This window comes from Equus przewalskii, chromosome 23, assembly GCF_037783145.1.
Source record: "Equus przewalskii isolate Varuska chromosome 23, EquPr2, whole genome shotgun sequence".
Taxonomy (NCBI): domain Eukaryota; kingdom Metazoa; phylum Chordata; class Mammalia; order Perissodactyla; family Equidae; genus Equus; species Equus przewalskii.
In genome coordinates this window covers 2,364,582-2,388,829 of record NC_091853.1, presented here as the reverse complement: position 1 = coordinate 2,388,829, position 24,248 = coordinate 2,364,582, and the positions used below count along the sequence as shown (strand labels likewise).

At 40.6% G+C, this 24,248-nt stretch overlaps 2 protein-coding genes across 33 annotated transcripts in view; both read right to left on the bottom strand.

The window, feature by feature from the left end:
• C4BPA (complement component 4 binding protein alpha) overlaps positions 1–14,366 on the bottom strand; it is a 44,681-nt gene extending 30,315 nt beyond the window's left edge. For 4 of the 32 annotated variants that reach the window (XM_070591464.1, XM_070591461.1, XM_070591451.1 and 1 more), the window contains exons 1-2: positions 2,135–2,263; positions 1,368–1,423 (exon numbers count right to left, since the gene is read on the bottom strand). The gene's annotated coding sequence lies outside the window, so the exon portion shown is untranslated. Of the gene's footprint in view, positions 1–116; positions 1,424–1,853; positions 2,466–3,399; positions 3,671–14,204 lie in introns of those variants that run through there. The other 28 variants (XM_070591439.1, XM_070591441.1, XM_070591442.1 and 25 more) reach the window with 25 other exon arrangements.
• Positions 6,043–14,061, bottom strand: C4BPB (complement component 4 binding protein beta). The gene is made up of 5 exons (XM_008532008.2): positions 13,568–14,061; positions 11,943–12,119; positions 8,149–8,242; positions 6,817–6,943; positions 6,043–6,241 (listed from the first exon to the last, which is right to left on the bottom strand). The coding sequence occupies exons 1-5, from the start codon at positions 13,623–13,625 to the stop codon at positions 6,110–6,112; spliced, it is 588 nt and encodes a 195-aa protein (XP_008530230.1). The 5' UTR covers positions 13,626–14,061; the 3' UTR covers positions 6,043–6,109.
• Positions 14,367–24,248: the final 9,882 nt, after the last annotated feature.

Genomic DNA, 24,248 nt, shown 5'->3' with positions numbered 1-24,248 from the left:
TATATTCCTAAAAAGGAATTTACTTAAAAACAACCATGGTACCCAAACCTCTCTCAACTCTCCCACTGCTTCTGCTTACTTAAAACACTGTGCTTCAACCTTAGGAAGGTGCTTACCTTTCCCAAAATGCATCCTGGAACTTTTTTAAACACCTGCAAGCATTTGCATGTAATGTCTCTTGTGTATGAGTGCTCTTACTTCCAACCTCCCCTTGACGCACTATCCAGATCAAATGTCACCTCTTTGGTGAAGGATTGCTCAACCCCACCACGAAACATCAGTCTCTTCTATGCTCTCCTAGACTTTGATGATACCTTAATTGTAACAGCATCTGTAACTATCTGTTCACTTTTGCCTCCTGAAATACATCATAGGTCCCCTGAAGACAGAGAAGTTATTTATTCAAATTTCTAATTCTAACTTTGTATTGTAACTGGCATATACTAGTTATCCAATAATGTGGAATAAATGAAATTCAATTCAGTTTATCTTCAGAGTAAGAATGACTACCTGCCTTACTGAGGACCAAATGAAATAAAGTGTGTGAAGTGCCTTGTCAACTTCGAAGAGGTGCTACAGTGATTCGACTCCCCTTACTGGTTCTCAGGATGTGTGGTGGTTCAGTGGGCCAGGTGTAGCATTTGCAGCTCACCACCGCTACTCCTGTGGTCCCTCAGCAGAACCTTCACAGGGCTCGGCAGACCACACAGCCTAGAGATGGAGGCTAGGACTTGTGATTTGAGGAGACCTGAGTTTGAGTCCCAGCAATACTGCAATCCAATTCTGTGATCCTGAAGAAGCTACATCAGCTCCTTGGATCTCAGTTTGTCATCTCTAAAACAATGACATTAAACTTAGATCATCTTTCTATTTCCTACAAAGTCTGGAATTCAGTAACTGCCACTGAAAAGCTGAGACTTCCCTAGCAAAGCCCTCCTATTTCAATAACCTCACCACCTTCTCAATTCCTATAGAAATAAAATCAGGTCAAGAACTATAGTCAACATGGAGGGTCTCTTGTGAAAAGTCCTTGGCATCGGCTATGCAGTACACTTTGAGAGGTGCTGGGAAAATCCTCAGCCCCCAAATTTCTCCTTCGATTAGAGATTACTTTTAAGTTACTGTATTTATTTGTCTAAACTCCTCCTTCGAAAATTCAGATACCTCTGGAAAGGATATTTCTCTTCAGCCTCAGGTGGCTTGTCTCCTTGCTTACACCTGCACTCTCAACCACATTGCTTTCAGACTCCGGGAAGAACTCGCTTCCACACTTTCCCCTCCCTTCCTAGAATGCCTTTCTCTCTCCATCAGCTCCTTCCTTCTGTGCTCATATTATATTGAAATGCATCTCTACACTTAACACAAACCTTCGTTGATGCTTCCTCCTCTTCTGGACACTCTCCTTTTCATTCTCCTTGTGCTGCTATATTTAGGGACAGACCAGGGGTTAGCAAAGTGAAGAGAAGTTGAAGAATTGAAGTGAGGACCAGAATTGTACTACGTCCTGCTCAACCAAGGGAGAAGGGAGTTTCAAGAAGGAAGAGTAATCAGCGTAGCCAGATTCAGAGAGTGAGGGAGAGCAAGGAGGTGAAGACAGCAAAGGCTGCCAGCTTCAGAAACTAACTAGAGGCTGATCAACACCCTTCTTATCATCAAATCTAAAGGTCTTTGCTGCCCATGGCGGAGGAGATGTGGAGGGGTTAATCAAATCTCCAAAGGAAACTGCACCAATTTTCAGAAGGTAGACTATGAACAGTAGGTCCCTGTGAGCCCCTTGGGAAGGCTGGCTTCCCTCCTGCCGCAGCTCCCCTGCGTGGAGAGGTGGTAAAGGACCAATGGACCAATACACTCACCTTTTAGATAGAATAATGAGAGCAATGTCTTACTTCTTTCCTGCTTCAGTTTATTTTATTAGTATGCATTATTATTTCCCCATTTATAACAAAAAATTGAGGCCCAGAAGGGGTTAAAAGTACTTTTCAAGTCACACTACCTCTCACTGCAGAACTTCTGCAAAGATGTCTGCTGAAAACATCCCCAAGTTTTTGTCTCTGTCTTATCCTTCTAATCTTGCACTCCTCAAAGGGCCAAATCGCCAGCCTTTTCCCCAGCGTACCCCAAGTAGTCCACTGACCTGCAGGCAGCTGAGGAAGAAGTAGCAGACTCTATCAAGCTGCCTTGGGTAGTTTCCCAAGGAAGAAAACAGCCTTGATTTCTGATGGTCCTAGTTCCTCCCCAGATCAGAGCTTACCGGAATACCCTGAAGATTACTAGTAATTGCTCCACCAAAAAGTCCTACCTTCCGCCCCTGTGGTTGGCTGGACGGAAATGGATGGGCAGAGACTCTACTGGTGCAATGAATAATTAACAGAAGAAATAAAGCACCAGTGTTTACTTAATCTCCTTTCTCTTCACTAGCCCTCAATCTTTATAACATGTCGCAATAGTTGATTTTCTCCTCTGCCAACCATTTCCCCTAAGTGAAAAGGTAATATGAATTTGATGCCAGAATTCTTTTTTCTTTTCGTAAACACAAGAGGGTTATACAAGATGCAATCCAGATAGCCCGGAAACCTTGGATACTGTAGGGTTCAAACTAGGTCCACAAAAATGATCCACTTTCCATGATGTTAGGTAAAGCAGGCTTTCCTGGGGCTGAGGGACTGATGACCTCACCCTGTGCTGGTCTCCATCCCACCCTAAGCAAGTATAAAAGGCGAGGAGTTTAACACATTTGTTGAGTTGCCTGGAATATATAATGTTAACTACCACCACCACCCCTACTACTGACGGCTGGGCACGAAATGACCTCCAGAAGTTGGTCTATCATTGAGTGCTACTCAGGAGAACGCAATGATGGACTGGCCATGTTTGTCATCACATAGATCTAGGAAGGATCTGAAACCCTGACATTACCCAATTAAGCTATTAATCCTCAGGATTAAGGTTTATGTGCTCAGGAGATTGCTATTAAAGAGCAATTCTTCCTGACAACTGCACTTTTTCTGTAATAAAGACCAAAAGTCCCATAAAGTTTTCAGAAAAGAAGGAGCTGAACCACAGTTGAAGTTTTGACAGATGAGAGTTGAAGAGTGGAAATTATTAGATGAAAATGAGAAAGATAGTAGAGATAAAGAGAGGTGGGCCAAGTCACAAAGATGAGATTGATCGGTTAATGTGACAAGAATGGGCATAGAGGAGGATTCCAGACTGTGCAGAGTCTTGAGAGCTAGGTTGGAGGAAATACCATACAAGACCTAAACTGGAGGAAATAGCAAAACCACGACCAAAATTGGGTCTTCAGAATACCATTTCCCAATCTACTGGAGCCCTGTTCTTTACTTTCCACAGTGACTGTTCCAAATTTTTCTCTCCAGGTCACCACATTGTCTTACTCACTCTCAGCAGACGATCTTGCCTCCTATTTTGCTAAAAAATCATTCTACATTATCTTCTATCCACCTCAAATTTTCTCTCCTTATTCACTTCTGTTTCAGAAGAGATTTGCTCTTTTCCTTCCTTATTTTCCATGTGTCTTTCATTCTGAAATGTTCCTTCAACCTTGCTAAAATCTCAAAATCCATTTTTCTTCTGTAACAAGATGCTGAATTTCTCAAAAGACTCCTTCTCATTAGTCGCTCCTTGCCCCTCCTGTTGTTGTCCCCAGTCTGGCTCCTTCCTGCCTTATTGACCTCCTCTTTGAGGCACGCCCTTATTTCCAAATTCAAAATTTCTTTAACTCATCTCTTACGATTTCTCCGCAGCTGCTAAAACTGCTGATCATTTCCTTTCTGAAACTATCCCCTTCTCTGACTTCCACTACCCTAAACCTCCCCGATTCCCCTCTCTTACTAATGCTCTTTCTTAGTTCTTGTCACCACCTCTTCCTCCTGTTCATCCTTAAGTATAGATGCATCTCAGGTTCTTCTTTGTTAAAATTTTTCTCTTCACATCTTTAATTCTCTTGCCTGCCCTCATGGCTTTAATTATCCCCTATGAGAGAACTGCCTCATAACGACATCTTTATCTCTGATTGCCTTCCTCATCTCAGACTTACGTTTTGGGTTACAAGCGCCTTACATGCAGCACATCCCAAGGAGAACTACTCCTTTCCTGCCCAGGCCACCTTCTGACCCCGATGTTAATCTAGGCCCCCAGGAATGGAATTTTGGACCTATCTTTAAACACTTCCCCTCCCTCAGCCTCCAGTGTTCGACCAGTTGACAAGTTGTTTTTATTTGATTTTGCAATGTCTCTCCTGTCTGCTGTTTCTTTTCTATTTCTGCTGCCACCAAACCAGTTCAGGCCATCCTGGGTCCTGTCTCTTCCTGCTTCCACCTGTACTGCATATTGGGGTGAGAGAAATTTTCCATGTTCTGTTCTTATCACTTCCTTGCTTGAAATTCTCCCATCTCTACTCGCTGCCTACCAAATAAAGTTTAAGCTCTCTAACACGCCCTTTAAAACCCACTACAAGCTGGCTTTAATGTATCTTTGCAGCCTTCCTTCTCATCATTCCCGTGCTTTATCCAGGCCAATCCAGGCCATGTGCTATGCCCTAGATATGCCCAATCTTCCCTGCTTCTGTGCAACGCCTCTAAAAAAAACGATTAAAAGCAATTTAAAACATTAAAGAATTTTAAGAGAATAAAGACCTGTAACTTCATCACTCTAAGATAACCGTTTTCTTCTCTGCCTAATATTACCCAGTCCTTTTCTACAAGAATAAAGGTTATAAAGAAATCGTAAGTACTTGTTATTCCCTATTCTATTTTTACTTAAGCTTATATTTTAAGACGTTTCTGTTCATAATTACCACTGTAAAAGGCTGCTTTGCATATGCTGTACCATAATTTATTAAAAATTTTCCTAAGATTGGATATTTCACAAGGTCTTGCTAGTATGTAATGAACAGCTTCAAATCAAAAATCATTTTGCTCCTATTAGATTAATCGTAGGAGTGGATTTACATGGTTTAAAAGCTTGTGACTCTCTTACTACATTTCTCAAATCTTTCCACTTGGAATGTCCTCCTCCCTAATCTTTGTCTCTAAATCCTGCTCACTTTTAAAGGCGCAAATAGCTGGGACTCCTTCCTTGATAGTTTCCCTGCCTCCTCCTCCTCCCAGATGGAAGTCATCCTCTTCACATCTGAGCTCCCAAATAGCATGACGTTCAGTGAAAGGTGTTTATTTCATTCTAACCACCTTGAATTAATGATGTCTACATACATATCTGCATCTACTGAGAGACTGGGCTATTTGAGAGTCCATTTCTTATTCTCCTTCATAACTCCACCTAGAGATTTTTCCATCATTTCAAGCTCTTCTATGTATTTTGTTTGTTTTTTACCCAGATTTCCTATGTGCTTTCAGTAGAGGTCACAGTGAGAGATGGGAGCAGCTTGTCATATTGGCTCACTATGACATCTTGACAGGAAAACCTTAGGATTCTTGCTTCTTCTGCCCTCTAAAAAGGAGAAGGAAATAGATTCGCTTAAGTTGCACCATCTCACATTTACCACGCAGGGCTGGGTTTCACTCAAAAGACAGTAAGCAACATTACTGCAGGATATTTGGAAACCTGGCTTCATAAACAGGATGTAGGGGACATCCAGGAAAGAGTTTGGGTGCTAATTCTACTTTTGTCTCAATAGGTCATTTTAAGAATGTAACTGCTACGAGTCTATTTTCACAAAACCAGAGGTTAATTTTTGCCTCATAAGTTTTGGTTAATTTGAGGTTAATTTTTGCCTCATCATGCATGTCTCATATTAAAATACCAGGCACACCCTTAGCTGTAACTCGAGCTTCCTATTCTCCTTATAGACAAGAAATTAAACCCTTCACTCCCCATTAATGTGCTGCTAATTCTGGTCTTAAACACAAACAACCACCACACTGGGCATTTCCACATTCTGAGCGCAACACACGTGCAGAGACACACACACAGTGCAAAGACACACACACAGTGCATTATACAACTGCAGTTGGTTACTAAGAAGTTGCATTTCAGTCCAATGAGAGACAAATCTGAAACCAATTTCAGAACCAAGAGAAAAATTTATTCAAAGGTGTATTTCAATTACCCAGTTGGTTTAGCTACAATGTCAGGGCAACATTTTTGCCTTCAACTCAGCTTTCTTCATTTCCAGAGAATATTTTAGATCCTCCATTGTTAAGCCGTTTTCCTGTAATCTTTGCATATAGCTCTTTATGGCTTTACAAAGTTCCTCACTCTCCTGAAAGTCAAGCGGCAGAAAGAAGAAATTTTTTAAGTTACAACTTAAGAACTGAGACCTAGCTATCCACTTTGAGGGCGGGAGGTAGTGCTTCGGTCCCTGACCGGGGCTCAGAGCCGGGCTGGCTTAAGCAGAGACCTGGGTCTTCAACATGATAAGTCACTTAAATTTTCTGGCTTAAATGTAGTTATTATTATCCCAGTAATTAATATAAACTAAAGGAGCAGTCTCAACAAAAATTGATCTGTTCAGTGCCTTTTGAAGTCCACAAGAATTTTAGAGACGTTTCACAGGAATATTTTTAAGTCTAAGACATGAGTTTATGCACCTTGTGGTACAAAGTTCACGAGACAACAACGCCCGCCAACAGGGCCTCATGAGGTAATTGTGCTGATGGTGGAGAATGGGAATTTCCAAATATAAAAGTAGGAGTTAACAGTTTACGAGCCACATTCTGCAATCAGGCCAAGGCGCTCAAAGACATCCCAAACTGAACAGATGTTTACGGAGTGTGCCAGGAGCGACCCGGGCCCTGGAGATACGGCTGTGAACACCACCAACAGCCTTCTACTTACAAGTGCCTTCTCGCACTCGGTCTGTGGAGCTGGTTTGGAAGCTTCTTGGATCAACTCACAGACTGGAAGTGGGCTGCTCCACTCCCCGTCAACGCACTGTTGGTCCCGTGTGCCCACTAAGTGGTACCTGAACAGAAATTAGAATTGCAGGAACACTTTGCCTTTCCCACTCCTGAACTGGGCAACCAAGGCTGGTTTTGTGTAGTGTGTTTCAGTATCTCATACTGTGACAGGATCCTCCCTGCCCCGGAACCTGAAGGCATGCCTAAGTTGTCTCAGGATTGCAAAACAGTAATAAAGCAAAACTGCTCTCCTTCAGGGTGGAGAGGACCCAAATGATGAGTCAGCCCGTAAAACATGGAGAAGTGAGAAATTCTAAATATGTGTGTTTATGCGAACAGTTTTTGGGTGGGGAGGGTGAGGGAAGAAGAACTTCATCATTCAATAACTTAAAAACAGCATCTGTCATCTATGCTCTAAAAGGGAGTAGAAAGCTAGAGACAGCCCTCAAATAAATCTTAGAGAACTGGCTAAAAAAGAGCTGCAGATTTTAATCAGAAAAACCTGAGAGTTGACTGCAAAGTCCTTGGAAGTAGATAATAAGATTGAAGTGCCAGTGAGGCCACATGACTTTGAGTTAATAAGATTGAGGCAAGAGAAAAAAAATACTAGGAGATCTGTAAGCTGGGTGACCAGGCAGTCTAAACGAAGGTTGGACTTTAAACAGGATGTTTTAAAGATCACTACTTTAGGGTGCCTGCCCTGTCCGTGGCCGAGTGGTTGGGTTCCCGCGCTCCACTCTGGCCGCCCGAGGTTTCGAAGGTTCGGATCCTGGGCGCGGACATGGCACTCTTCATTGGGTCATGCTGAGGAGGCGTCCCACATGCCACAACTAGAAGGACCCACAACTAAAAAAATATACAGCTGTTACCAGGGGGCTTTCGGGAGAAAAAGGAAAAACAAAATCTTTAAAAAAAAATGATCTCTACTTTAAATTCTTCTATTTCTGCACTTCCACATGTTCCGTATTTCTTTCAATTTTTTGTTCTGAGATTTTTTTGAAAAACACACATTTTTAATATTTTATCTTGTCTTAACTAAGAGGAAAAAAAAACGGTACTGTAATTAGGATAAATAGGAGGACCAGTCTGTCTTCTAGGGACTGGGGAGAGCTGGCAGTGGGCTAAAGTAGTTTTCGAAATCAGAATGAGCTCAGAATCCTGAAGCAGGAGGCAATCAGGGGACTAATTTGAGACAAACTGGGTCATTCCCAAAAACAATGCTCCCCATCAATGGGCGAGATCTCGCATTTGAAAGGCTGCGTACACCTACTTCTCTTGACAGTAGTAAGTTATGGTAGATCCTGAGGTGAAGTCTTCTCCTTTAAAACAGCCATGAGCTGGATACCCGGGATGGCCACAGTGTCCTGAGAGACAGGAATGAATGTAGGTGTGAGAGTTGTGCAGTCCAAGTGCAGCCGTCCATGCCAGCACCGGCCTCGTCACAGCAGCACAGGCGGGACCTGAGGATGTGCTCTCCACTCATTTCCTTCTGTCCGGTCAGGACAGGCCCCCTCCCCCGGCTTACCCTCTGAGTCGCTAGCAATTAAAGAGTACTTTCCGACAGGCTGGAGCTTGAGGAAAGGAAATTTAAGTTGTAGAGATGCTAATTGTCAGTGTACAAATAAAGAAAAATTAGACCATAGGTAGTGGTGGAAGGACTAACTCCCTGAGACAGGAGATAAATAGCGTGAGCTCAGATGCATGTTGACATCCCCTGTGGGACACAGTTGTGCAATATGACAGCTGCAGAAAAAGGAGAACAGAACTGGGAGTCTGTAAAACTGTGGGAAAGGCTTGGACGAGGTTCTAGATGTTGTGAGTGTCGCTTCTGCCTCTTCCACTGACCACGTGGCACTAAAGTAGCCATTTCCTCCTCCTTGGCTTCCTTCCCAACCTATAAGACAAGCAGCTTAGATAATATTATCCCTAAATTCCCTTTCAGCTCTGAGACTGTTTGAGCCCAAAGATGTTGATCAAGATTAAAGGCTAAATTAAGAATAATTATGTAAATGTAGATTTATTGAAACATAAAGCTCTTGAAAACAAATAGTCTAGCAAAAACAGCAAAGCATAAAAGAGTATGTATAATATAACACTATTTTTGTAAAACATAGGCATACAAACTATATATGAACAGAAAAAAAAGCCTGAAAATTATATTTCACAGCACTCTGTTATCCCTGGGTGGTAGGTTTGTAGGTAATTAAATGTTTTTTTCTTTTATTTTCTGTATTTTTCTACAACAGAGATGATTACTTAAGCATTTAATAAGTAATTTTTAAAAGATCAAAAACTGAGTTCAAAAGTTGTATAGAGGAAACGAAAAACGAACTTTAACGAGTTGATTAAAGAATTCCAGTTAGACCCGGTTCTTCTCGTGGCTTTTAGGAGTATAGTTTTGAACTGAAGGAGATGACATGGATCTTGGGTCTAAACAGAAGAGAATCTGCTTTATTTAGGAACCTAGGGAGCGTCCCCTAGAACTGAGCAATGAACTAACACAAAAAGACAGAGATCCTTCATTTGGGAGCTAGAGTAGGAACTACTGTATTAAAGGAGAGTAAAACAGAAAAGGCCTGGAAGAAATAAGCACTTTAAACCTGTGTTGAGCTAATGATGTAAATGATAGATGCTTGTAGTTTATACAGATGCGCATTTGGTATATGTGCACTGAGTATATACATATGTTTTAAGTAACCCCAAAGTCCCTAAATAAGCATATATGGTTGGTGCTTTTAAACTGCATGTCCATTTATTATTTTAACGCTACTGCCAAAATACTTCCAAAGAGTTATGTCACTTTCTGTCACTGACAGAAGTGGCTCTCATAGCCCCTCATATCCTGAAAGATAAGAGATGAAATAGATTTTTTAATCTTTGCTAATTTGATCAGCAAAGAACTTGTATCTAATTTTAATATACATTTCCATAACTATTAGTAACATTCAATATCCTTTTGTAAATGCTGTTTGGGGTTAATTTTGGAATTGTCTACGCTTAAGATTTACCATTTTTCTATTGGGTTGTCTATTCCTTACTAATTTTAGGTGGTCTTTGTACATTAGAAATATTAACTCTTTTACCATCAAATATATTGCAAATATTTTCTTCAAGTCTATTACGTCTTTTAGTTTTTATGATGTCTTTTAATATATAGAAGCTTGATTTTTAAAATCTAGTTAAATCTGCCCATTTTCTTGGTTTCCTTTGGGCTTTATGTTATTGCTTAGGAAGACTTTCCCCATTCCAAGATAATAAACATATTCTTTTATATTTTCTTTAATAATGTAGTAATTTTGCTTTTTACATTTATATATTTAAATCCATTCAGAATTTATTTTTGGTAAGGTGTGAGTAGAGTCCTAACTTTGTTTTTTTCTAATTAGATAATAATCCCTTTACCATTGAATACAGACTTTTCCCACTAGTTTAAAATAAACGGTTTTACTTTTCTGTGTCAGTACTTAGCTATTTTAATGGTATACTAATTGCAATAACTATAATTTACCATTTTAATGCTGTCTCACTTAAAGTAACTTTGCTGTACATTTTACTTTCTGACAAAATGCTTCTTCCCCTTTGATCCAGCCAAATATAGACATTACTCATCAGTTTCCAAAAAATATATTTGCAGGGTGTCCCCTTTCACTACTCCTTTCAACATAGTTCTGAATGTTCTTGCTAATGAAATAAGGCAAGAAGGGGTAATAAAATGTATATATATTGGAAAGGAAGACATAAAACTGTCTTTCTTCACAGATGACATGATTGTCTATGTATAAAATCCAAAAGAATCAACAAAAATAGCTCCTGAAAGTAATAAGTGATCATAGCAAGGTTGCAGCATACAAGATTAATATACAGAAGTCAATTGCTTTTGCCAACAATGAACAAATGGAGTTTGAAATTAAAAATATAATACCATCTACATTAGCACCCAAGAAAAATTAAATACTTAGGTATAAATATAACAAAATACATACAAGATCCACATGAGGAAAACTCTAAAACTCTGATGAACAAAATCAAACAAAAACTAAATAAACAGAGAGGTATTCCATGTTCATGGATAAGAAGACAATATTGTCAAGATTCAGCTCTTTTCATTTTTATCGCTATTGAATCTCCAATGTAATCCCAATCAAAATCCCAGCAAGTTATTTTATGGTTGTCTACAAAAAAGTTTATATGGAGAGGCAAGAGACCCAGAAGAGCCAACAGAGCATTGAAGGAGAAGAACAAAGTTGGAGGACTAACACTGCCCAACTTCAAGACTTACTAGAAAGCTACAGTAATCAAGATAATGTGGTATCGATGGTTGGCCCAGTGGCATAGTGGTTAAGTTCATGTGCTCTGCTTCGGCGGCCCAGGGTTCACAGGTTTGGATCCTGGGTGCGGACATAGCACCACTTGTCAAGCCATGCTGTGGCGGCATTCCACATAAAATAGAGGAAGATCGGCACAGATGTTAGCTCAAGGCCAATCTTCCTCACATCCACACACACACAAAATATATATAACAAAGTCTCATTTTAGTAGGTATATATGTGTGCAGGTGTGTGTGTGTGTGCATTTGTTTATTTAAAACGTCTGCATAAACATAAAAAAAGTCATGAAATAAACACATATAACTACCTGTGAGAGCTGTGAATTGTAGTGATAGAAAGAGGTATTTCAACTCTTATTTCATATAATCTTGTAATGGATGAGTTGTTGGGTTACCCCCTTTTTTGTGTATTTCTCAAATAAAAACTTTAGGTCACTATCTTGAAATTAAAAAAAAAAATAGTCACATGCCCCAAACTACCCTATGTCGGACCTAGGACATAAGTAGGACAGGACTCCTACTTGAGAAAAGAAAAAGGTGCTATTCATTTCACTGGAATACATCATTTGAGTTGAGGCTTGGCTCTGTGAGCTCCACTTGTTTCCTGGTTGTGTGCTAGATCCTAAACCCTTCCCGGACATGGAAAAGAGGAAAGCATCGCAAGGATGTGGCGAATGCCTAGGCTGTCACTGCTGATCAGTATCTTTGGGATTTGTGCTTGTTTCTCTTACACTTACTGCTTTTGCAGATGGGAAATGGAGGCATCCAGGTGTGGTCCTCTAGGCACTGGCTCCAATTGCTGCCCTTGAGGATGTAGTCCTCATTGCACTTAAACGTGATTTTGTCATTCACATTCACAGGCCCCAAGGAACTGAATTCACCATTCACCAGCACAGGGTCAGGACAGTGGCCCGCTGAAGAAGAAAGCAGGCAGTGATCTGAAAGGGCTAGGCTGAAGCCCACCACAGCAATGGTTACACTTTGTCAGGCTTCATTGAGAAAACAGGAAATTAGAGCTACAAATGCAGTTTTTAATGGGGACTGGTACCTGGTACCAAACCACATCAGGGCAGGATGAGAAAACACTGGGTTGGCCTAAGTGTGGCAGAAAAGGTCTTGGTCATGCACAAGAGTGACAATTGGCACTTGAACTTACTAAAGATAATTAAGCATGACTGGAAATTACCGAGAGCATGCTCATCATCCTGTTATGTTAAGCATTGCTCAAAATTCTTGAGCCTGTGTTTGAGGCAGATATTTTCTTCCCTTTCATCCTGCCAAATATACATATTACTCGTCATTTTTTACTTTGTTTTGTTTTGTTTTTCCCAGGTGGAAAAAGAGGAGAGAATGCAAAAAGATGTGAATTTGGTCATATGAATAAAAAATAAACATATTAGTGTTCTGTACTCTGGGTATAAAAGAGAACTAATCCAGCTATTCCTAAAAATACTAATAATAAAGATATGGACTGAGGCCAGCCTGGTGGCACAGTGGTTAAGTTTGCATGCTCTGCTTTGGCGGCCCAGGGTTCGCCAGTTCGGATCCTGGGCGCAGACATACACATCACTTATCAAGCCATGCTGTGGCAGCGTCCCACATATAAAATAGAGGAAGATGGGCACAGATGTTAGCTCAGGGCCAATCTTCCTCAGCAAAAAGAGGAGGGCTGGCAGTAGATGTTAGCTCAGGGCTAATCTTCCTCAACAACAACAAAAAAGACAAGGACTAGTTATTCTCCATCTGTACAGACAGCTCTCTGCTGGAAGGAAAAAGAACGCAGAGTCACTTGGCACACCATGCGCTGTGAGGAAGCCCTTATAGGATTCCCCATCCAGTGCATTTTGTTGGATTACTGATTCTGATTCCTTGTACTCTTCCAGGCCTGTGTGCTTCCGTATCCCTCCCTCCCCAAGGATTCCCAAAGTTTTGTTTTCAAAACGATAAGAGGAATTTCACTCAAATTCAACCATCAGTTTCCATTCCTGAAGAAACATTCCCCTTTCCAAATAGCAGTCCTGGCGTTTGTAACAGATAACACCTCTCAAGATTTCAAAATAGCAGTCCTGGCATTTGTAACAGATAACACCTCTCAAGATTCCAAAATGGGTACTTTTTTTGCTCCCAGAACAGAAGGGGAAAGTAAACAGGTGACCACTCACTTCACAGGGCAGAATCATCATTAAATATTTACTAAGCCCCTATTGAGTACAGAGCATTAGGCTAAGTAGTTTGAGATTTTTCAAAAAAGGAAATAATTTCATTAATTTAAATTTCATTACAATCCTAGATAGAATTCCTCATAACCCACAAACTGCTATCAAGAGTCTTGTCAGCCGAGCTTGAAAAAAAGCATACGTACCATCTGAGGCAGGAATCAGCCACACAACCACGAGATAGCATACAAACCGGAAAAACATCTTGTGAGCGATCCCTTGTCCCAGGCTGGAATTAACCCAGCCCAGATACCTGGTTTGGATCAAAATATATCTTCTAACACTGCTTAAGATCAGACTAACCACTTTCCTCCTAGAGAAGGGGTTATATTGATTTCCCTTCTCTGAAAGGAATGAAAAAAATCCTACCACAGGAAACAAGAACAGCTGTAAGAAGTTGGGACAGGGAGGGACTTCACAAAAGCCCACAGGGCTGGTAAAAGAGCTGCCAGTTTTAAAACTCAGTTTTAGAAATTGCGCAGGTTCTGTTCATGCAAATCCAGCTGACCAGTCCGTTTGAACTGCAGGCTTATCCTTCCGCAACAGACTTACGCCAAATGGTCTTGCGTGGCCTTCACTTCTGTCAATATTTGCCAGCGTTTACCGTCCACCTTCCGCAACTCTCTCTAGCACTGTGGGTGGAGGAGGCGGTGCCAAGCCCTGGCACTCTCCCAAGTAACACGCCACTCTGGGTGCCACCTCCTCCCCCTTCTCAGATATCGGATATCTGAGGGCTGCAAGCGGCTCTCAAGACTGAAAGCTTAAGAGGTAAGCTAACCTTACCTATCTCTGACCTTCCAGATTTCTGGCTTCTCAGCAAGGAGCTGGTCCTGACTGACTCCAAACCTCAGAAGAACTCCACCGTTCTGCGGCGACACCGTCCTCACCAGCCAGGCCTGCAACAGGCTTGCCGTTCCGTGGGCCTTCCGCGGCAGGATTTGGCCCGAGTCCAGAGTCAACCAAATAAGCTAAGAGCGAGATGAGAGAAATGCTTTGATCTCAGAAATTAAAGCATGAGAAATTGCTTCTGGGCTCCCATAGCTTCTTGTTCATTACTATTACAGCGGTTAGCTGGTTGTCTGTGCTCCAGTTATAAAATGGGGGCAAAATTCCTACAAAATTGTAGGTGTTAATAAAATAACAAATATACAGCATCATAAAAAATATAAAGCAGGGGCCGGCTCTGTGGCTGAGTGGTTAAGTTTGCGCGCTCCACTGCGGCAGCCCAGGGTTCGGATCCTGGGCATGGACATGGCACCGCTCATCAGGCCACGTTGAGACAGCGTCCCACATCCCACAACTAGAAGGACCTGTAACTAAGATATACAACTGTGTGTGTGTGTGGGGGGGGGGGGGGTTTGGGGAGATAAAGCAGAAAAAAAAAAAAAGATTGGCAACAGTTGTTAGCCCAGGTGCCAATCCTTAAAAAAAAAAAAAAATATATATATATATATAAAGGATAAGGACACAGTAAGATCTCAAATGTTATTCTCTTCCCCACCCATTATCATTACTTCGTAAGGATTGTTCATGTCTTTCTCCCACACTAGCCTGTTAACAGCTCTATTTCAGCGATTGTATCTCACTCGGGTTTGTACTCCCTTCCTCTGCACTCCATAATGCAAAGCAGAATTGTCTGCCAAATGAATAAAAGCAACGTAGGGTAAATGAGAAGAACACAGTCACCCAGAAACTACCACAGCCTCTCAAAGCCATACTGACAATTTATCACTTATGGTACACTCTGTTTATGGTTTTTCCATATCTTGTCTTTGCTCAACTAATAATTGAGCCCCTATAGTGCAAGCACCTTTTAAAGTGTAATTTTCAAAAAGTTAATAACGTGACACTCATGTAAATATAAGATGAATGTATCAAAGATTTTACTCAACTCACTAATTAATGAGGGAACCATTAAGATGCCACAACTAATTCAAAGGATTTGAGCAACAGAGATTTATATAGTCAGTCTGCTAAAGGCATTCTGAAACGACGTTCCTAATGATGCGAAACTGCTTAATATCATACAGGGCAACAAACTCTAATATTTGGAATCAGCTTTTCTAACTGATGGAAATTAATTGAGTCTTTGCTGGACAAAACTCATTTGTTTTGCTATGATCAGGAATCATCTGCATTGTTCTCAGAAAAGAATCATTTGCATTCCCACCCTTTTCTACAAATTAACTTCTACTTTTACAGAGTTGTAAACAAGCCGAATTAACCGAGAGTCATTCGAAATTTCACACCCCGAGGGAATCAATACTCCCCAGACAGGGTCTGCTAGACAATACTCAATAATTCACCGAAAAATTTCTCCAGTGATCTCTCCCAGTTCCATGTTTTGAGCAATAACACATGTTCCTCAGGATCAGTGTGTATAATGGTTGTACAATAAATAATTTAAAAAGTGGAAGACAATTTTGTTTACTCCTACACAAACATGGGCATAAAATACAACATTATTACAGGAAATAATTGTAAATAATTCTTCGTCTCAGTGGCTTATTTCAGATTCAGAATTGTTAGGACTTTGGAAAGTTACTATATCGATTATAATATTGTTTTACTAATATTTCTCCATTAAATGCAAAAACATTCACACTAAGTGTGTTATATAGAGACTATAAAAATCCTCACAAAGCTCAGGTCAGATTTTGCCGTCAAATAAATTAGAAGAAAACTTTGTTTTCAAAGCTTTTTGTATTTTGGAATTACATATAAAGGATTATAGGACTATATATTTTATTATGAGTGTCCAAGTTTGGATAAATTAATAAATAATAATAAAATAATAAAATCACACGTTCTTCTAGACCTTTGAACATTAAGGACGATTTGCTCTAATGCCGATTGCTTTTTGGATAACTGGGGTAGTAGGTCAGGTACACAAGTTGTACTCAGACTGGTTTGATTGCTTCATGAAAGAATGGGCAGACAGTTACTAATGGAAGAGACCAAGAGATGAGGGAGGAGGGTGGAAATACCAAAGTCAGCAGCCCTAGGCTGGGGGAAGAGCTGTGGGGAGTTAAAAAGGGCGCACACAGTGTTGTGTGGTTGCAAGATTTTAGGAGAATTGGGAAAGATGATTTCAAAGAGTTCTGCAGATGTTAGGAGTGGATTTTCTTTGGTCTTTGTCAAGATAATTCAGAAAAGATTTAAATTGTTTCTTCAATTATTTTTTACATATTGAGTTGATGTTTCTCGACTACCTCACCAAGAAAAAACAGGGCCAGAAAAGGAGGCTTCATGCAGATTACATGAGAATAAAAGTAATATACATTTTTAAAAGGTGAAATTGTCGTGAAACATTGTAGAATGAGCTTTGATTGTGAGTCAACACAGACATGCACCATGGCAAGATCCGACGTGATGAAGAACACTCTCTCTAAGCGATGGCCATATAACTTTACAAAGACTACTGCTTGCCTTGTTAGAGCCCTTCGGCCTTGCCATGAAGTCCGTATTACCTACTGACGCAGACTGCTGTTCATTCACAATAGCCGTTCTATCCTTCTTCTTTAGTAATTAAACCCCAATTATAGCTGGCACAAGGTCACCTCGAATTTAAAAATATGTATTTCCAGGGGCCAGCCCAGTGGCATAGTGGTTAAGTTCATGTGTTCCGTTTTGGTGGCCTGGGGTTCGCGGGGTTCAGATTCCAGGCACAGAATTATGCACTATTCATCCAGCTGTGCTGTGGCGGCATCCCACATACAAAATGGAGGAAGATTGGTATAGATACTAGCTCAGGGCCAATCTTCCTTAAAAAAAAAAACCCGTACATTTCCAGACTGCCTTGCAGCTATATATAGCCCATAGGACTAAGTTTTGGCAAGTGGCATCTGAGCATAAGCGCAAGATCTAGAAAATATCCTTAAAAGAAGTTGATATCCCCTTTCTGCTCCATCATTCTGACTGGAATGTAGACATGATTCTTGTACTTGAGCAGCTATATTGTATTATGAGGTAGAATATAACATATTTGGAGGATGATGAGTTAACATGACAGAAGGATCTGAGTCCTTGATGATTGAGGAAGCTCCATTCCATTCCTAAACTGCTCATCTCCACACTTCATTGTAGGTGAGAGAAACTTTCTGTCATATATAAGGTGCAGTTGTTTTGGGTATGCTGACATCTTCAACTGAAACCAACTCTAATCTGAAACACTTGATGAATGCAATAAAATAAGGGTCAACTAGCAATTGAGTAAAATGACCCAGGAATTTAAATTCAGAAAAAACATTGAATAGACTTTACTAAATTGTACTCTGACACTGTTTCCCATCCCATCCATAAATTTTAAAAGGGAAATTGATGAAAGAGGAGAAAGCCTAGGAAGTGAAAACTGGATGTAAACAATAAGGCAAGCAGGTCACTAATAAGGAAAACCCAGGGGATAAACAAGCTGTTCTCTGAAAGCAGGCTGGATGCGTGGTGAAGGGCGTTACCCTTTTTGAGGCTGGGCTCCACCAGATCTGCTGCTTCCCACGGGAAAGAAGAGACGACAGGCCCAAAATGGAGTTGATGGGGTTCAGGGCAGGCCGCCCCAAGATGCGCCACTCTGGTATGCAGACTGTTTCTAGCTGAGGATAATAGAGGCTCAGACTCAGCAAGAACGTTCAACCGTTCCCCACTAACTGCCTAAAAGAAATTTAAAATAAAGGCCTGTCCCCAGGACAGGCCATCACCATAGATAACTTTGGGTTCTGGTAGACTGGGAGGATCCTTGCTAAGCTCACTCTTATCAAAATTCTATTTACCAAACATTTGCTTTTCCATTTCCATGTGAGTTGCCTTCCTCCACTTTGAAGACCCAAACCACTACTCCAAATGTCTTCCTTGTCTGTAGCTGGAGATACTTAAACAGGTAGCCTCAGCCAGTTGGCAGAGTTGCTCAGTTTGCCTGAGCCTCTCCCATGTAGACATATTATAAAGCTTTGTTTAATTTTCTCCTGTTATTCTGTCTCATGTGAATTTAATTCATTGTCTGGCCAGAAGGACCCAGAGCGGGTAGAGAAAATGTCTTCCTCCCCTGCAGAGTCACTTGTGCTAAGCCCACATCACCAAACCAAGACTTGCTACCTAACCTAATTGCAGTTTCAGCCTCTCTCAGGAATGTGATCTTGACCAGTCCATCCAGAATTATCCGATCAGCACTAGTGAGGTAATCCACCCAAGAGACCCCTGCCATCCCCCAAAGGAAGGTGACTTTGCCTGAAACAATTAGCACTTTGCTAGAATAACTTCCTGGTCCTGCCTCCTTCTGCCTATAAAAGTTTTCATTTGTACAGTCCTTTGGAGCTTCTTTCCCTCTGCTAGACAGGATGCTGCTCAATTCATGAATTGTTAAATAAAGCCAATAAGATCTTTAAAATTTACTCAGTTGAGTAATTAACTTAAGTGGCAGTGGTGGGATCTGAAGGAAACTTCTGATGGCTTTGGGGCCAATGAGAAACACAGGCATGGGGTCGGCCCAGTGGTGCAGTGGTTAAGTTCGCACATTCTGCTTCTCGGTGGCCCGGGGTTCGCTGGTTCAGATCCCGGGTGCGGACATGGCACTGCTTGGCAAAAGCCATGCTGTGGTAGGCATCCCACATATAAAATAGAGGAAGATGGGCATGGATGTTATCTCAGGGCCAGTCTTCCTCAGCAAAAAGAGGAAGATTGGCAATAGTTAGCTCAGGGCTAATCTTCCTCAAAAAAAAAAAAAGAGAAACATAGGCACATTACCCACAAACTCTTTGAAGTCTCTGTCTTTCTTGCCAGTTCCAAGAGCCATGGGTAAGTTCTTCTCATATAGCTTCTGATCTGATTGGCTTTCCAGTCCAGGGCTTAGTGGGTCGGCTTCGAGCTAGCAGATGGTTCCACCTGTAACCTGAGTCCTTTGACCTTGGTTAGTTCACAGTCCTCATTTGTTGGAGTCTGCTGGTTCAGTCCGTAGTCCCACACTGGGGACTGCTGGTGGTGTGTACCAAAGGCCTCTTCTTTTTTTCTGGTCCATCTGCAGTACCGTCTCTTTGGTTACTGCTGGTGTCCATAGTTCTGTTTCCTCTGTGTTAATGTGAATATGAGGTAAAGGCTGTTGCTAATGGGAATCTCAAAAGCTGAAAGCCATAAAATTGGTGGGCATGGGCCTAGCACTTACAAGCTGTTAGAGTGCTCACCATCTAACTCAAAGATTCCCGTGTTAGGATAAGTTGGTCATGGAATGGGCTAGATTGACACTAGGTCACCTGCCAACCTCAAGAAAACTTCCATGCAATGAAGTACACTGTAAAACACCACCTGATCCCCAACCCAGTGGCACATCCCTCTTAGGTATTAGTTTGGCCGCAAGAGACCCAAGGCTTAGCCAAAAAAGTGGTATCTTTAAACTCCAAAGAGTTGAGCATGCCACCTTCTGGGACTCTTGCTTGCTTTACGTCTAAGAACTCTGGTCCTGGAAGCTATAACTACCTACAAAAATGGCAAAATCTTACTAAAAACAACTAGAGTTACAATGGCCATTGCGGAGAATGTTCCAATTAGACAAGATCATTGTTTAGTGTCCTGAGAACTTGGCTTGGTAACTGTCAGGTTGTGGGCCCCAAAACACAGCCTGACAGAAATGTGGGTTGCACCTCATTTGTGGAGTAGATATTGCTGGACAGAAATGTGGGTTGAATTCCATTTGCAGCCAGGATCCTACCAAACTACTGCTAGCCCTTGGGGGAATTCATTTAAGAAGTGCACTCAAATGCAAGAGTTCCCAAATCAAACAAACAGAATGGGATATCGATTTTAACTGGCATACAGAAGCCTCTAAAAGGCTTCAAAATTCCAAAATTGCTTCTTTGAAAGTCATTAAAAAAGGCTAATAAAAAATTAAAGATATAAAAGGTACCTGGAACAAAAGACTGCAAGACTGACGTAACTCCTATTGCTCCCTCTCTCATCCTTACTCGAGTATTCATCACAGCAATCCTCTCTCTGAATTGCCTTTCCACTCTGAAGAGACTACAAGACCATAAACAAAGTCTGCCAAGTTAGTAGCCTTACAGACACCCCCATATCTACCCTCAAGGAGGGCCCCCATATGGGCTCCATGCAGTTGGTGGTGATGCCGGCCCTGATATCAGTTCCTCTACGTTAAATCCAGCATATATGTGGTTAAAACCAAAGCACTGTTTCCCTGCTCACTCCCTGGCTTCCTGGCTCCAGAATCCACTATCTGCCATGAAGACAGACAGCCAAGGACAGCCACCTGCAAGGTCACAGACTTCCCCCTTACTGTAAGCAGCCTTACAAGGCCGAACACAGGCTGGTGGGAAAGCACCCAAAGCCACAGGCTACACCCTAATCCCTACAAACGAAACACTCCTGGCACCCTTTAAAAACCCCTCATCTCCCATCTTTCGGGGAGATGAGACAAGAAAATTTGAGGGTTCATTCTCATCTCCCAGCTGATATCCAAAATAAACGTTCTTTCCTTGCATAAGCTTGGCATTCCAGTTTTCATTTGGCCCCTCTTGTGCGGCAGGTAAAGAACTGTGATTGTGGCCAGTAACAGCGAGACTCTGAAGGATTTTCTGGTAGACTGCTATGTTATTCCCTTGAACAACCAATGGGAAATTAAAATTAATGGGAAATCTTGCTAAATTCTGGTGGATACCAGAGCCTGCAGATGGGATCCTGGGAAAACTGGCAGAAGCCAGCAAAGGGTGAGAATTCTTACCAGTCAGCTATCCCGAATCTGTCTGTAGTGCCTGGTTGAGAGAGGAAAAGAAAATTTCATGTTGTCCGTCCCTTTACTGTTTGTTCCAGCTGAAAACTGACAAGATATTTGAAAGGATTTTTTTCAAAGTAGCTTTGTAGACAGAAGTTGGCCAAACTGAAAGCTAATATTCAAAGCCTGATAGGAACTTTTCAGGCCTTCTCCCCTAAACTGGAATTAAGAGCAATGTCCTTATCTAACAAATCTTTGCAAAACCAGAAATGGTCTCCAAACACAATTCAGTGTTCACCTATCCTTCTCACCAATCCTAAAACCTCCCCTATTTACCTCAAAGGCTTGTAAGTATTGTAAAATTCTGGCCTTAGGGATAAAATTCCTCCTTGGAGGAACTTGCATTCTTTCCCTGGATCTTTGAGATGTAAATATTTTACCCAGTCTTCTCCCAGGAACTCTTATCTCGACCATCCCCAGTCTATAAGATTGAATTTCAAAACAAGGAAAAAGAGGCTGTATTAAAAATACAAACTGCTATAGAAGTTCCCCTGCCCAAAATCTAGTCCACAGCTTCCATAAGATTACTTGTCAAAAACAATGCAAACTTTAAGTGTCTTCTCCACAAATATTAGTAGGAAAAAAAAGCTTTAGCCATCTGAGCAGGTAAACTTAACTTATTCCAGCTGTTCTTTTATAAGCTAGTGAGTTTTACATTATCATACCCATCTCATGGCTAAAATTTAAAAGCAAAGCCTCTAAGTTCTCAGTTTACATCTGTCTGTATGTTTATGTGTGTCTATATATATATATATATGTTGTAGATATATGGTATTATCTATCTCTGGATGGTATTACTAAAATTAACTTGTAAAAGAGGTCTATTTGATTTGCTTAAAAACCAACAAGTGCTTATATAAATTAAGGATTCCTAGAACTCTCAGAAATATAGAAAAACCCAAATGTTTTTCAAGTTCAAGTGATCTAGGATTACACTTTAGTAAATAAAAGCTAGTTTAAGTTTATTGGTTTAATTAAAATAGGCAGGTCTTTAGACATGCATTAAATGTAATACTTTTATTTTACCTAGGTTTACTAAAGGTCAAATAAGTTCATGTTTTCTCTCACAAAATTTGTCAGCGAGAAAATTAGCCTGGGCTGATGGCTAACTTTGTCTGATGTCTCATGAAGTTTTTGTGGGTTGATTAGAAGTGAATTAAATAGATGTAAGTGAGGTAAAGCTTTCTGGGAGAACGTCACAGCAAATAATCATGTTTTATGGTAGATCTACTTAAACAGTTTTCCCAAATCTTTTTGGCAATTGAAACTTTAGAGTTTTGCTAAGTTAAATTAAATGATGAATAGTCATTGAATATCTAGATTATTTCCAAATAAAAAAAGTTCTGAAACATTAATTACTGAACATATATTTATCTTTACTTTTGGCTTCATATTACTGAGAAACTTAAGATCATTAGGTCTTTGAGTAAACATGTTTCGTGCCACTTTAAAAAAATTTTACTATGAGAAAGAACATACTTCCAGAAGTTATGAAATGTATTTATAAGTCTATCAATCCACTGAATGGCAGTGTAAGAGACAGTCCACAATGGTTTACTTTCTAATTTTCACTAGAAATTAAGATTTTAAGGGTCAAAAATTCTCATGTATGTAATTAAAGCTACTAGAAATAATAAGAAAAATGTTTCTGTATGCAAGTGAAGTAGAATGTGTGCTTTCAATAAGAGAAAGCATGAGGGATGGACATGTATTTTTGTTGAAGAAAAAGAAAATAATTTTGCCCTAAAGTGAGGCTGGTTATTTCAGAATGAGAAAGAGGGAAAACAAAAAAAAAAACAGGACAAAACTGTATAAGGTTTGTAGAAAAAGAATTTTGGGAAAGGAATTCTGTATGTGGTCAAGTTGGAAAAGATTGAATACATTTGTATAAGCGTTTTAAAAATAAGCTTTAATATCAATAGTGTACTCATGTAAAACTCAAGCTTAATTTTTTTCATCTGCTGAAAGGGCAAGTTTTCTTAGATTATTAGTCTGTTCTCACTAAGCAATTGTAAAAAAAAAAAGATTTTTCTTTAACTTTTAAGTATTCTGGCTAGAAAACAAAGATTCTGTGTTTTAATTAAATAATTTCCTGTGTTTCATGTTGTCTTTTCAGGTCTTTGCTTACTTAAGAAAATTCAGTCTCTCTACTAAAAGAGCTAAGTTTTGGGTTTTTTAAACAACTATTTGTGAGGTCTTTAATTGTCACTATGGTGACATGGATGGCTACACATTGTTTCACAGTGACCTATGATCCTATCTGACCAAGTGTTTTATAACCTTTTTGGGGCCGGCCTGGTGGTGCAGCAGTTAAGTGCACATGTTCTGCTTCGGCAGCCCGGGGTTCACTGGCTCGGATCCCAGGTGTGGACATGGCATCGCTTGGCAAGCCATGCTGTGATAGGCATCCCACCTATAAAGTAGAGGAATATGGGCAGGGATGTTAGCTCAGGGCCAGTCTTCCTCAGCAAAAAGAGGAGGATTGGCGGCAGATGTTAGCTCAGGGCTAATCTTCCTCAAAAAAAAAAAATAATAATAATAAAAAATCAAACCTTTTGAAGTTTTTGACAAACTTCTCCAAAATCAAATTCTAAATGAAGTCTTTTTGATCTTGAAATAACTTTGGGATTTTCCAGAGGCCCCTGGAACATCTCAAAAAGAGTTGTTCTCTCTCTTTACAAAAAGAGAAATGTTAGGGGCCGGCCCTGTGGCCGTGTGGTTGAGTTCGCGTGCTCTGCTTCAGTGGCCCAAGGTTCCGCCAGTTCGGATCCTGGGCGCAGACATGGCACCACTCATCAGGCCATGTTGAGGGGGCATCCTACATGCCACAACTAGAAGGACTCACAACTAAAATATACAACTATGCACTGGGGGGATTTGGAGAGAAAAAGCAAAAAAAAAAAAAAGAAGATTGGCAACAGTTGTTAGCTCAGGCATCAATCTTTAAAAAAAAAAGAGAGAAATGTTAAACTAAGAATTAGACTTGTTTGATATGTTAAATTACAAAGGAAGAGTGGTCAAATAAGAAGTAATACTTTATGTCATATTTGTATAGG